At 33.2% G+C, this 14,403-nt stretch overlaps 1 protein-coding gene across 1 annotated transcript in view; it reads right to left on the reverse strand.

Moving 5' to 3' along the window:
* Positions 1–375: 375 nt before the first annotated feature.
* LOC134277254 (uncharacterized) overlaps positions 376–14,403 on the reverse strand; it is a 29,587-nt gene continuing 15,559 nt past the window's right edge. Inside the window, exons 5-6 of the mRNA XM_062759572.1 lie at positions 1,158–1,230; positions 376–722 (exon numbers count right to left, since the gene is read on the reverse strand). Coding sequence (XP_062615556.1) covers positions 601–722; positions 1,158–1,230 — 195 coding nt within the window. The 3' untranslated portion in view covers positions 376–600. The remainder of the gene's footprint in view (positions 723–1,157; positions 1,231–14,403) is intronic.

A 14,403-nucleotide genomic window follows, 5' to 3' on the forward strand; every position in this document is an offset into this window, starting at 1 on the left:
GATATAATCACTGAAATTGTTGGATGTCCACTTTCAATTTTCTACCGACGGTTACGTATGAGAAAAAAGAAATGGGCTGAAAAACCTTAATTCTACTCGTTTTCATGTTCTCAATGGGGTTAAAACAAAACATGTATATTAAAAAAAGTTTTCGAAAGATATAATTAATGAGTATTACAGATTGATTCTTTCAATTATTAAGTTAACATCTAAGTCTAGATTTTTTGTTTTATACATTTTTTTCAAAGTGCGTTAAATGTCCCCATGGTAAAAAATTTTGATATACACTCTTAACGCACTTTAAAAACATTTTCAAAGTGCGTAATTTTTCTAAAGTGCGTTGCCACACAGACCATGACGTGACAAGTCTAAATATAAAATCTGATCGTCGTCAACATGAAGTTATTAACCGTAATTACAATCATTCGATATAAATAATGTACTTATTAAAGTAATCGTCATCCAGTTTATGTATACATTTTTTAATTACAAATTATTGTCGATATTTCCATTGTGCACCTGAACTGCACTGTGTATACTTGAAGTTTTAAAACAATAACATATAAGTATTTTACATGAATGCTTACTGGGTGTAAATTATTACCTGTGAGTTAAGTGAATGTACGGCTCGTTTTCACTTTCATATTTTTCAAACTGAACACAGGTGAGTTCTTTGAAAATCTTGAAAGCCCATAAAATTTTATCCTTCATTTCCTGGCTGACTGCAAATAAAAGAATGACTTTTTGTAAAAAAAAAAAAAAAAAAAAAAAAAAAAAAAACAGATGGACAAACCATTTTATTTTCTTGCCTGTTATAAATTAAAGAAAAGAAAATATAAATCGAGCTTTCGTTTAATATAAACTTAAATTTTGTGTGTGTAACTATGATTCAGAAGGCAGTTTTTACTTTAACATTTTGCAAATTAAGATATAACTAAAGTAATATGTCAATGATAGTTCAAAGAAACATCACGTGGACTCATGCATTTTTTTTTAATCTCAAACACCATCACTCCTTCTCTCTTTGATGTACAAAAAATAAACAGTCAACGGGTCAAAAGGTTTACTTGTTTTTCTTCATTCGAAACTGTAAAAATGGCTGAAATTGCATATAAGATATTCTAGGGATATTACTAAATTGATTAAATGTTACTCACATGATTCGTCAAGTTTGTATGGAACTTTACGATTTTCCCATAAAGTTGCGCCTTTGGCATAGTTCCTTTTTTTCTAAAAAAGAAAAATAGATATTATTGTTATACGTGCATTTTGCATTATAAAATGATTTTAAATAAACTCTTACGATTTAAAAAAAAATGGCTGCTAGGCTGTGTTTTGGAAAGTAGTGTATATAATATGTGATATAATGTAACATATTGAGTAAAATTAATGTATGTGATCCATAATAGCCTCAAATTCAATGAATTTGAATGCATAACAGATATAAATATAGCTTGAATACACAGTATCTGTTAACATAATCTTCATGTTTTAGTCTCTATATGTAAGAGCGGAGTGAGTCTTAATTTTATGACCTTGACCCGTCCTTGAAGAGTTATCCCCTTTTGCATTTATTCAATAAATTTAATTTAAAAAAAGATTTTATCTGATGAAAAACTATTTTTAATCGTTATTCTATTGTTCATAATAATAAGCATCTTTCCATAAACTTTTTTGGTATTCATAGTACTTAATGGGGCCGACTGGGGTTTCATTGTGTGAAAACTACAATGGTGAAACTCATGTTTTTATACCATATTTAACTTACATTCAATTCAGTATACATGCAAAGTTTGGGGGAATCTACCTTCCAGGTATTTTAATGAGCAGTCTCATATTACAGGTACATTTACTATATTATTTGTTTCGTAAAATGCCAATTTTTAGCATTTAAAAGCAAATTATACAAAATCCACAATAGCTTTTTTGTTCAAACAATAATTATGATGATTATAACTATATTGTACATTATATGTAAGAAAAACAAAATTCTACCTCTTGTTACCAGAGGGGGGCATCTCAAAATGCCAAATGAACGAGTTCTCCGGTTAAATAGAGTACTACAAAATATGTCGGGCACACAAGATTCATATATAGACATAATAAAAAATAATGGGTATACAATGTATTCTCAAATTCCTCTGTTTTAAAATTCGGAAGCATATGTTTATTGCTTTTTTCATTTATAACATTTTTATTACCCATTTCATTGAGAGCTTCAGTTATCATAACGTCAAAAATACGCTGTAGCGATGTCAACCAACCTATCAATTGCAAAATTGGTTAAAAAAAATAAATTATGTGAAATTATTATTACATTTTTAAATCTGAACCTTCTAAATTTTATTTAATTTTATCGATTAAACGAAAAAAGTTGCATTTAAACGGTAAATACACTTCATTTTCCTTTGATTCGCGAAATATTGCGCAATAAAAACTACAGACGTCTTCAATGCATTCTTACTTAATTAATTACTGCTCGGGTAATCATATTTTTGAAAATTTCTCGTTAATCTTTTTCTTCTACATAATGCTTTGAATAAGTTTCAGAATATTTAATATAGGATGTATATTTAAGGTCAGAAAAATAAGACATTTTATGGATCGGATACCTTAAGCACAATCGGTAAGGAGGTCTGGGCACAGGTGCCAGGTTTCTATTTTTTCGTTTATTTAATAGTTTTTTTTATCTACAACGAAAAATATTATTGTTACAATAAATATTATTGATACACGAATACATTTCGCACTATGAAATAAATTTAAATTTCAAATAATACGATTTCAAAAAAAAAAATAATAATAAATGCGAGGCTGTGTTATTTAAGAAAGTGTATGAAATATTTGATACAATGTAACATACGAGGAACGTTAAAAAATTACACGGATTTCTTGCACAAAGAAATATTCGATGACATTGTCGAGCAAAATTTCACACATAATATAAAAGAATCATTACTTATATGGTCTTCATAATTTCAAGTTAAAGTTTTGCTGTTTGTCTTTTTACAGACTAGTTTAAAATATTTAACATACGCTTTCACCATTATTCAACGAGTTTCTTAATTGTAAACATGTACGTAGTGCAATAAAAACTGTACACCAATATGTATCCAATGTATTTAATTTCAAAATCAATATATTAGCTGCACATTTTATCTAAATGCAGGATATCAAACGCTCGTATTTGTCCTTGCTTTACATAACGGTAGTACATGTACTTCATAGTTGAAGCCAATTTCTACGTGTCCGTCATTGACCTTTGACAGGTAAACAATTAAAGCGTGTCTTTCATAAAAACAAAGAGAGAGCGAGAGCCCGAAAGCTTGGGGTAAATTTTGATTATGAAATTTTGTGCAAATAATCAATGAATGTATGAAATTAATATCAGACAAAGAAAACACGGTTTAGTTACTCTCATAACTGACCCCCGATTTACATGTATTTACAATTTTGTAATAGCTATTTAATTATTATTCTTTCTGAATGGTTGTATCACGTTAGATCTAAATTTGAATCTTCAAAACTGGACAATTGTTTTCTCCATTTACAACAGTATGAGGTAAGCAATCACTAATAAACATGTTTGATTTTTTTCTCCAATCTGCTTTTTTGTCATTTTTGCGGAGAACTTAGGACTATACTATTAGGACAGTTTCACTTGAAGACTGTGTATAATTATGTTTGACTGATTTGGCATATGATACAGCATGTTTGATGTTACACTGCAAAATACAAGTTCTGTTTCACATAACCTTGATAACACTGTTTACCCTTTTTTCGCTATCAAAATACTGTATTTTGGAGACATCTTTGCCGAAGATACATCGACGTACAAATAATTTCTTTCGAACAGTTATAATACCATACCATTAATTTTACTTATGAAAATATTGATCTGCAATTAAATGAAATAGGTAAATATAAGTTTATTTCCTTTAATTTTACTGATGAAAATATTGATCTGCAATTAAAGGAAATAAGTAAAAATAAGTTTATTGCCTTAAATTCAAAATTCTTGTGATGAAACGCATTTTTAACGAATAACCGACTTAAGAAATTTTAGTCGATGGTCGGTTAATCGAACGATAATCGAGTACTCGAATATTTGTTGGCATCCCTACTATTAATTAAAAAGTTTTTACGCATCAAATTAGGGATAAAAAGGGTCGAGAACAATTTGCATTATAACTGTTAAACGATCAATATTTTGTGATACATTATTGAAACAAAAATGTTCCTCTTAATGTTTTTCAATATATATTATACTGTTGACGTCATATATTGCGCATTTAAGGGTAACAAGGGGCTAGTATTTTTTTTTCCTACAGCGTTATATGAACTGGAGCACAATAACCCTTGTGTGTGTCGTCAATACCTCCGAACGCTACAGAAAGCTATTTTAAAAAGTCAAAATTTTCAAATTTTTTGTTTTACAACACTTTTCTTTGATATAACTATTGTTAATAGTGTCCCTTCTGCAGATGCCTCGTATATGATTTATTTTTAAATTTATCAATCCATACTCTGGATATATGCGTTTCTAAATCTGAAGCGGGACCAAAATGGCGGCTGTCTCCAATGTGCAGATCGGCGTTCATGAGGTCGACTGAGCGTTTCGTTGATCGAAACTTATGTAGCATAAGGATCAAAGAAATATGAAAGAATTGTTGGCTTGTCATGTCGCATTTACGTTGAAATTCTGATTCGAATCTGAGGTTTCCTCGAACGTCTACTACAAATGCTTTTGTCTGCATTTCTAAGTAGAATAACACATGACTACAAATGGAACAAGACGCCCATGGGCCACATCGCTCACCTGAGAATATTTTGTCATATTGTTCTTTACCAAATTTCCCCTTGTAATACATATTGTGGCCCCGCCCTACCCCCTGGGGTCAAGATTTGAATAATTTAGAATCTACACTACCCCAGGGTGCTTCCACATTAGTTTCAGCTTTTCTGGCCCAGTGGATATTGAGAAGAAGATTTTCAAAGATTTTTCCTATATATTTCTATGTAAAAAATTGATGCCCCATTGTGGCCCTGCCCTGCCCCCGGGGGTCATGATTTGAACAATTTAAAATCTTCACTACCCCAGGGTGCTTCTGTAGTAGATGTATGTTTTATTAATAATTAAATGAATGATAAATAAATAAAATAAATTTAAGATAGTTAAATAAATTAAAATCTAAACTCTTTCTATTACTAATAAGGTATTAAGTGTTACCACCCATCCGTCTTGATCCACCTATACATTTCATACACCCATTCATTCATTGGTTGAACATCTACATTTCATTGGTCAAGGGTTTTACATTGTCTAGTGAGTGATATTTACTCAGTTTGAAAGATCTCAGAGTTTTAGATATGTACTGATGTAGAAAGCTAGATCTGGTTAAATATTTGAAATCTTACCTACTGATAGAGACAGTACAAACATGTAAGTACTAATATTTTAACATTTTAATCTATATTAGAATATGAATTATGATACACATAAGAAACTAAGAATTTGATACTTTATAAAAACTAGGTGTATGGAATATTTTATGTCTACATCAGATGTTGATAAATCTGATAATTTTTATCTGAGTTAATATATTCAGATCCTATTAAATGTATATAAGTAAATATTTTCATAAGAAATATTTTGGTGTAAATACAGAGTTATTGTAAAGAGCATATCTTTAGGAATTTATTTATTATTACTATAGTGTAACACTATATCTGAAACATGTGAAAAGACCCACACAAGTTTGTCAGATGGACTTGGTTCCACAAACCGGTATGCATTACTGTTTTATTATTTTGGTTATATATGAAAGATAACTCTTCACGATTTTGGAAAGTATGTTTACCTTGTAAGAGTTATTGCCCTTTATTCATGTAAAGTGTAACAACATTCCTTAGAGTGAAATATTTATATATGACACTATTTGAATAATGACTTCTATGTATATCTACTATTATATTTTATTGTACCATTCTAATGTTATTGTATATTTTATATTAATTTCAGAGCCACATAATTATTGATATAAAAGAAATTATAAAACCAGAAAGTTCTTCAAATTATTATTGTCGGGATTCCCGTTACAAAAATACGTAAATGAACCTCAACCCATTTAGAGGGCTCCTCCGCGTCACAACGACGATTCATATCCCAAGTGGTACAACGATTCTGGAAGTATCCGATTATTTTGTTTAGTGCATGCCATACCTGTGAACATTTCCGGAAATATCTGACCAAGCTTTTCAGTGACACTGACTTGTGAGTAATCTGACTTTTCTCTGTTTACAATGTACACATGTTTAACTGTTACAAAGGCCTTCGTTGATGATCATTCGCGGATACCATGGACTAACAGCGTTGGAAAAAGTAAATATATTTGACTCCTTTAATTAAAGTGTATATATTTATTATTTATTCCAGTGTTTGATCATTTATTTGACCCAAACTTGTGTTGTATTTAGGGCCATTGTGTATTGAATTTTGCTATTACTTAGTTTGTTTACCTTAAGCTTGTGGTTTACTTTGCGTATTTAGGGGTTCTAGATAATCTGTTATTATTGAAAACTCATACCACTAATTATAACATTTCATTGACATTGACCTGGTTTATTGAAAGGTAAGAACTTGATAACAGGTGTCAGTTGTATATTGATCTGAGGAAATTCGGGTTGAGTGTTAATTCATCAATCTTATCCCAGTCTTGAGACAGGTGGTTAGTGCATTGGTGAACACAACACATATATAGTTACTGTTGATCATCACATACTGTACAAAACAACAACTCAATATTTTCTGGTCAAGTAATTTGTCTGTTTGAGGTTCCTATACCCTAAGTGTTATCATACTATACTAATATCTGTCTGCTTTGATTAAACATAAAAATAATTTAATTTAATTATAAACCTAGTGCAATTTAATTAGGTTGAATTAAACAAGAGTAAACAAACAATTAAACTAGTATTTAAGAGCAAACAAACAATTAAACCAGTATTTAAAATATTGTAAATATAATCTAAAAGTAAAAGTACAATTTAAAACCAGCAAACAGTTTAAAGATGTGATAAACAACTTGTGTGCGTGTGTGTGTGTTTGTGTGTTGAACAAACGCTACGGTTTCTTTGCATTGTTGCTACGCGGCGGTTTCTTACATCTATCATTATTGAGTCTCTGACTTATTTTTTCATTGATATATGAATTTGTATTTGTGTTCTTTATTTATGGTCATCATGGCAAGTATGACTCAAGATGAGATGTCTGATTTATCAGATATAATGAAAGAATTAGGGATTAAGCCTGAGAGTGGTAGCTCAGCAGAATTTAAACATTGGGTATTGCAATATGCAGAGAAATTGAAAAGTGAATCACCCAGTCTGTCTGCAAATCCTTCACAACAAGTCAGTTTCCCTCCCCAGCCCAGTTTCGCAACCCCAGCCCAGTCCCAACCCAAACAAAGCCCATCATCTCACCCATCTACCCCTCCCAATACTTCAGCCCATGAATCCACCCAACCCAATCCACCATCACATATCCCTCTTAGTGGTGTCCCTAAAATTTCAATATTTTTTGGTGACAAAAAGTGTGATATACTGTATGATCAGTGGAAGTATGAAGTTGAATGTTTACAAACAGATGGGTATTTTGACAATATTATTTGTTTAGCTATGCGTCGATCATTACGAGGATCAGCAAGGAGAGTGTTGATGAGGTTAGGACCCAATGCATCAGTGGATGAAATATTGTACAAGCTGGATAGCATCTATGGTTTAGTTGAGGAGAAAGAGTCCTTGCTGGCAAATTTTTATAGTGCCAAACAGCAGGAAAATGAAGATGTATCTGCCTGGGGATGCAGGTTAGAAGACTTGTTATCAAAAGCTCTCATCCAAGGACTAGTGAATCCAGATGATGAGATGCTGAGAAACTTGTTTTGGTCAGGGATGAGAACCAGTTTAAAGGACATATCCGGTCATCTCTATGATAAGTACCCAGAATTTGACGACTTAAGGAGAGCTATGAGGATATTAGAGCAAGACAGAGAGAAAAGGAAAAGTGTGTCAGACAAACACTATACCAGCGAAAAGAACAAATGTGGAAGAGAAATCAAATGAAACTGAGGAATTGATTACCACCGTGAACAGATTATCTACAGAATTAGAAGCGTTAAAAAGAGAAAGAGCAAATGATCAACATCAGAGTAGAAGTATAGTACGAGGAAATTACACACCAAGATACAGATGCCCTCACAGATTCAGAAGGCCAATGAATGACAGATTCCAGTATCAACAGACAACTTTGACACCAGAATTTGTAAACCAATGGACAACTAGTAGACCACAAGGAGAAATACCAGTATGCTGGAGATGTGGTCAGCAGGGCCATTTACAGATAGGATACCGAGTCAGAGGTGATTATATAAAGAGGGGATATTTAAACGCATATCAACCTTCGCCAAGGGGCAAACGATAGGTCAGAGTAGAGCCCCAACAGATTACCAAAGTTAATTGGAGAATCAACAGAAACTGAAATTATAATATCTGGAGAAATAACAACAAAAGCTCTTATCGACACTGGATCTACTGTATCAACAATATCTCAGAAATTTTATGAAAACTATTTACAAAGACAAACCATCCATCCTATTGAAGATTTCATAAATATTGAATGTGCTGATGGGAATGCTTTAACATACTCAGGATACATTGAACTGGAAATTAAACTATTAGGAATTCCAGATAGTCGACCACAGCCATGTTATTTTTGATAGTTCCAGATTCCAACTACAGTAACAGAGTTCCAGTATTACTTGGTACTAATATCATCAAAGTATTACTAGAGAATACACATGTACAGAATGGAGAAAGATTTCTACAAGAAACAGCCCTAACAACACCATGGTTTTTAGCCTTCAGAAGTCTGCAACTTAGAGAAAAGGAATTGATTAGGCAAAATTTCAGGCTAGCTGTTATTAAGTCCTCAGAACGTACCATCATACCACCAAACAGCCAAGTAGTTATAACAGGATTTACGGATAGGAAAGTACCATACCAGAGCACATGCGCATTACTGCAAGCCACTAGTTGCTCCAGAATTCCCGTAGACCTGGATATAGAACCAACAATTGCTTCATATAACTATAGCGAACGACAGGAAATTCCAGTCCACATAAGCAATTTAACTACAAGAACAGTGACCATCAATCCCAGAGAAATCTTATGTGAGTTACATCCAGTGGCTATAATTGACAAAACAACTCAGCTTAGACAAGAAGATTATTCATACTTACAAGGAGTTAAAATATCATCACAAGGCTTAACCCAAGAACAACAAGAGAAAATTCAACTATTACTGCAAGATTATAGAGACATATTTTCAAAGAATGATACAGATATTGGATTCAACAACACTGTGAGACACAGAATTGATCTACTAGACCAGACACCAATCAAACAAAGAACAAGAAGGATTCCACCAGCCATGTTTGAGGAAATAAGAAACCATCTACAAATGCTTTTGGATTCAGGGGTGATAAGAAAATCCAGTTCACCATTTTCCAGCAATGTTGTTATATGTCGGAAGAAAGATGGCAAGTTACGGATGTGTATCGATTAACGTCAACTAAATCAACGAACCAAGAAAGACGCATATGCCTTACCTAGAATCGATGAAATTCTGAATGCCCTTTCCGGAAACAAGTACTTCTCTGTGTTGGACATGAAGTCAGGGTACCACCAGGTTGAAATTCTAGAGAAACACAAAGATCGTACAGCTTTCACAGTGGAACCATCAGGCTTTTACGGATGTAATCGTCTTTTGGATTATCCAATAGCCCAGCTACCTATCAAAGACTCATGGAAAATTGCTTAGGAGATCTTCATTTGAACATTTGTTTTATTTTCTTGGATGATTTGATTGTATTTTCCAATTCTTACGAGGAACATATCCAAAGATTGCAGTTGGTATTTGACAAACTACGAGAAGCAGGATTAAAGTTGTCTCCGAAGAAATGTAGTTTCTTTATGAAGAAAGTAAAATATGTAGGTCACATTGTGTCAGAAGAGGGCATTGGAACCGACCCAGAAAAAGTTCAGAAAGTTTTAGACTGGCCAACACCTCGTTCTCCAGAAGAAATCAGAAAATTTATTGGATTTATTGGATACTACAGAAAATTTATACCAAATTTCAGCAAAATTTCTAAACCATTAACTGAACTTATGCCAAAAACCAACAGTAAATGTACCAAGGACAAGATGCGTAAACAAGCAAGAAAGGCATTCAGATGGAAACAAGAACAGGAAGAAGCTTTCAACCATCTCAAGAAACTCTTGACTTCTCCTCCAATTTTAGGATTTGCTGATTATAACCTGCCCTTTGAATTACACACAGATGCCAGTCAATCAGGATTAGGAGCAGTGTTATACCAAGAGCAACATGGTCAAAAGAGAGTCATCAGTTTTGCAAGTTGCAGTTTGAGTCCAACCGAAAGAAATTACAAAGCACATAAACTAGAATTCCTGGCTTTAAAGTGGGCAATTACAGAAAAGTTTAATAATTAATTGTACGGAAACAAATTTACAGTTCTAAAAGACAATAACCCACTGACATACGTGTTGACGACAGCACGACTTGACGCTGCAGGACATAGGTGGCTGGTAGCACTATCTGCCTATGACTTAAACATTATTTACAGGCCAGGGAAGCAGAACCAGGATGCTGACGCACTATCAAGAAGACCAAATTCTAATGATAAATTTCAGTCTATTTCTAGGGATTCTATTAGAGCAGTGTGTCAGACGGTACATTCAGGTCTATTCATAACATCTTTTTCTGTAGATTCAACAGTCATAGACAAGAACATGTCAGCGCAAAAGATCATTGATCAGGAGATGAATTGGCACCAAGAGCAGAGTTCAGATCCAACTCTTAAAACATGGATTTATTTTGTTAGTCGCAAACAGAAACCGAGATTGGAAGATTTACCATTTGGATTTGAATCACAAGCATTGGTTAGAAATTTTAATAAACTTCATTTAATTAACAACATTCTTTTCAGGGAAACAACAGTTGCAGAGAAATTAAATCAACAATTAGTTCTGCCAAGAAAATTCAAGGACAAAGTCTTATCAGAACTTCATGATAAATTTGGACATCCAGGAAGAGAAAGAACAGCAGCACTTATTAAGGACAGATTCTACTGGGCAGGAATGAATCAGGATATAGACAACTGGATTAAGAACAGCAACAGATGCGTACACAGAAAAGCTACCAATCAGAGAGCACCACTTGTTAGTATTACATCATTATATCCTTTAGAATTAGTGTGTATGGATTTCCTTACCTTGGAAATGAGTAAAGTAGGATTCCAGCATATACTAGTCATTACAGATCATTACACCAGATATGCCCAAGCTATACCAACGAGAAATATGACTGCAAAAACAACTGCAGAAGCATTATTTAACAACTTTATTAATTATTATGGAATTCCCAGTAGAATACATTCGGATCAGGGTGCAAACTTCGAAAGTCAGATTATCAAGGAGCTATGTGAAATTACAGGAATGAAGAAATCAAGGACTACATCATATCACGCATTGGGGAACGGGCAGTGTGAAAGATACAACAGAACACTACTTGATATGCTAGGCACATTGAAACCATCCCAAAAACAGAATTGGAAATTATACATCAATCCCCTTGTACATGCTTATAATTGCACCAGAAATGAGTCAACAGAAATATCACCCTATTACCTTATGTTCCGCAGAAACCCTAGATTGCCTATAGATGAGGAATTTGGAATTAAGAAACAGAATGGAAGTCAACTTCAAAATATATCAACGACCTGAAAGAGAATATGAAGGCAGCATATGAATTAGTCAACAAGAATACTAAGAGAGCTCAAGAGAAACAGAAAGGACGCAGCACAGTTAAGGTTACAAAAAGGAGGCGGAGCCTAATTTGTACGGGAAAACTTGACTATGACATCATACACAATATACGTCATACAACATTTCTTTAAAATACCACAAAATGAGTTTATCTGCTAATTTAACCAGTAAGGAATCATCAAACTACATAAAAACTTACTACAGCGTGTTGTTTTGTCGTTAGTTAAATCCCACATAACAAGTTATAAACAAGTCACTGATCGCAATACACTTGTCAATATGACGTCATTTCTTACAACGTGACGTAGTTTGTATGCAGTGAGAGACAGATCAAGTAATATTTTCGCAACAAAATTTGTATTCCCTAATTAAATAAAATATTATTTACAGATATTCTATGGGGCAATAACTTGAATTTAATGTCTTCTTCACTATTTTATTGATATATTCTCTGTACATTACGTATTTAATTGACACTGCCGTATATTTGTATGCAAGTACATAGGAGGGTAATGTGGGGGGTCTTAATAAATCGATCTAGTGCAAGGGCATACACTCTATGGATCAAAGTAAGCTTTTATATTTCAACTATAGAACTATTAAGGTATCTGAAAAGAGCTGCGATCCTGATGAAATCTTAAAAACAATTTAATTATATCAATATTTCATGCCGCTGACCAGCAAAAAATATAGCATTTGGTCATATAAGTATAATTTTAACAATGAAATTGCAGAATTTAGACAGGATCGCAGCACTTTTGAGAAACTATAATGCGTGTTGAAAATATTTATATACTAAACTTGGAAATTTATCTTGGTTATGCCCTTGCACTAGTGACATTTATATGTAACATCAATACTTCAAGTCAATGTGCTAAAATCGCGTGACTGCCGCATCACGTGACTAGTCTAAATATAGAATATAATCGTCCTCGATATGTAGTTATAAATCATAATTACAATTATCTGATATAAATAATGTACTAAAAATAATCGCCATCCCGATTACGAATACATTTTTAAACACAAAATTTAGTTGATATTTCCATTGCGCACCTTAACTGTACTGCGGAGGGTATGATCAGAGAGTAAGGAGCAGAGATCCAGACAGGTGACAGGGTGTTAGTTAAAATCGTATCTTTTGACGGGAAACATAAAATTTCCGATAAATGGGAAGAAGAACCTTATATAGTCTTAGACCAACCAGATCCAAACATTCCAGTATTTCAGATCCAGAGAGAAACAACCAAGGGTAAAATAAGAACATTACACAGAAATCTACTTTTCCCAATAAGTCAGCTGAACAATTACAAAACTCATGAAGAACTCGAGAAGGTAAAAGAAATTCCTAAACCTAGGCCTAGACCCAGAACAAGACAACAGAGTAAAGAGAAAGAGGATATTCATTAAGTTATATCCCAAAGAGATGAGGATAGCAGTTCAGATGAAGAAATGGAAGTAGTATATGTACCGGTACAGAGAGATATACAGAACCAGATGGAAGAAGAGCAGGATTCAGGTAATGTTGAGGGTAAGGAGAGAACACAGGAACCTAATACAGAGATTCCAGTGGAACAACATCAGCAGCAGGATGCTGAAGTAATTCCTAGAGAGGGACAGCAGCAGGAGAATGCTGAAGTAGAGATTCCGCATGAGCAGCATCAGCAGCAAGATGCAGAAGTAGATCATGTGGATCGAGATGATAGCATGAGGTCAGAGGAAGATAGACAGATACCAAGAAGAAGTGGAAGGGAGAGGAGAAAACCTGCTTGGATGAGCAACCAAGAATATGTGTTTACCCAACAACATTCACTGGAATGGATGAAGAAATGTGAATTTCTACATGACTTGAAGAAGTCCCAGGAAATGAAAAAATATGAAGATAAAATTGTGCAAACAATGCTTGATATTTTAAAGAATAATGAATTTGATTTTATTTGTATATATTTCAGATGCAGTGAGGAGTAAATGCAGTGTTTTGTAAGAATAGTGTTGCTGCATGTTACAGGTAATGTCCCATTAGGGACATGACGAGGACGTCATTTACTAATGGGGGGAGTCTGTAGTAGATGTATATTTTATTAAATAATTAAATAAATGATAAATAAATAAAATAAATTTAAGATAGTTAAATAAATTAAAATCTAAACTCTTTCTATTACTAATAAGGTAATAAGTGTTACCACCCATCCCTCTTGATCCACCTATACATTTCATACAGATATTCATTCGTTGGTTGAACATTTACATTTCATTGGTCAAGGGTTTTACATTGTCTAGTGAGTGATATTTACTCAGTTTGAAAGATCTCAGAGTTTTAGACATGTACTGATGTAGAAAGCTAGACCTGGTTAAATATTTGAAATCTTACCTACTGACAGAGACAGTACAAACATGTAAGTACTAATATTTTAACATTTTAATCTAAATTAGAATATGAATTATGATACACATAAGAAACTAAGAATTTGATACTTTATAAAAACTAGGTGTATGGAATAT

The sequence above is a fragment of the Saccostrea cucullata genome, unplaced genomic scaffold, assembly GCF_032062105.1.
Source record: "Saccostrea cucullata isolate Sc308-1 unplaced genomic scaffold, CSIRO_AGI_Scuc_v1 ctg338, whole genome shotgun sequence".
Taxonomy (NCBI): domain Eukaryota; kingdom Metazoa; phylum Mollusca; class Bivalvia; order Ostreida; family Ostreidae; genus Saccostrea; species Saccostrea cuccullata.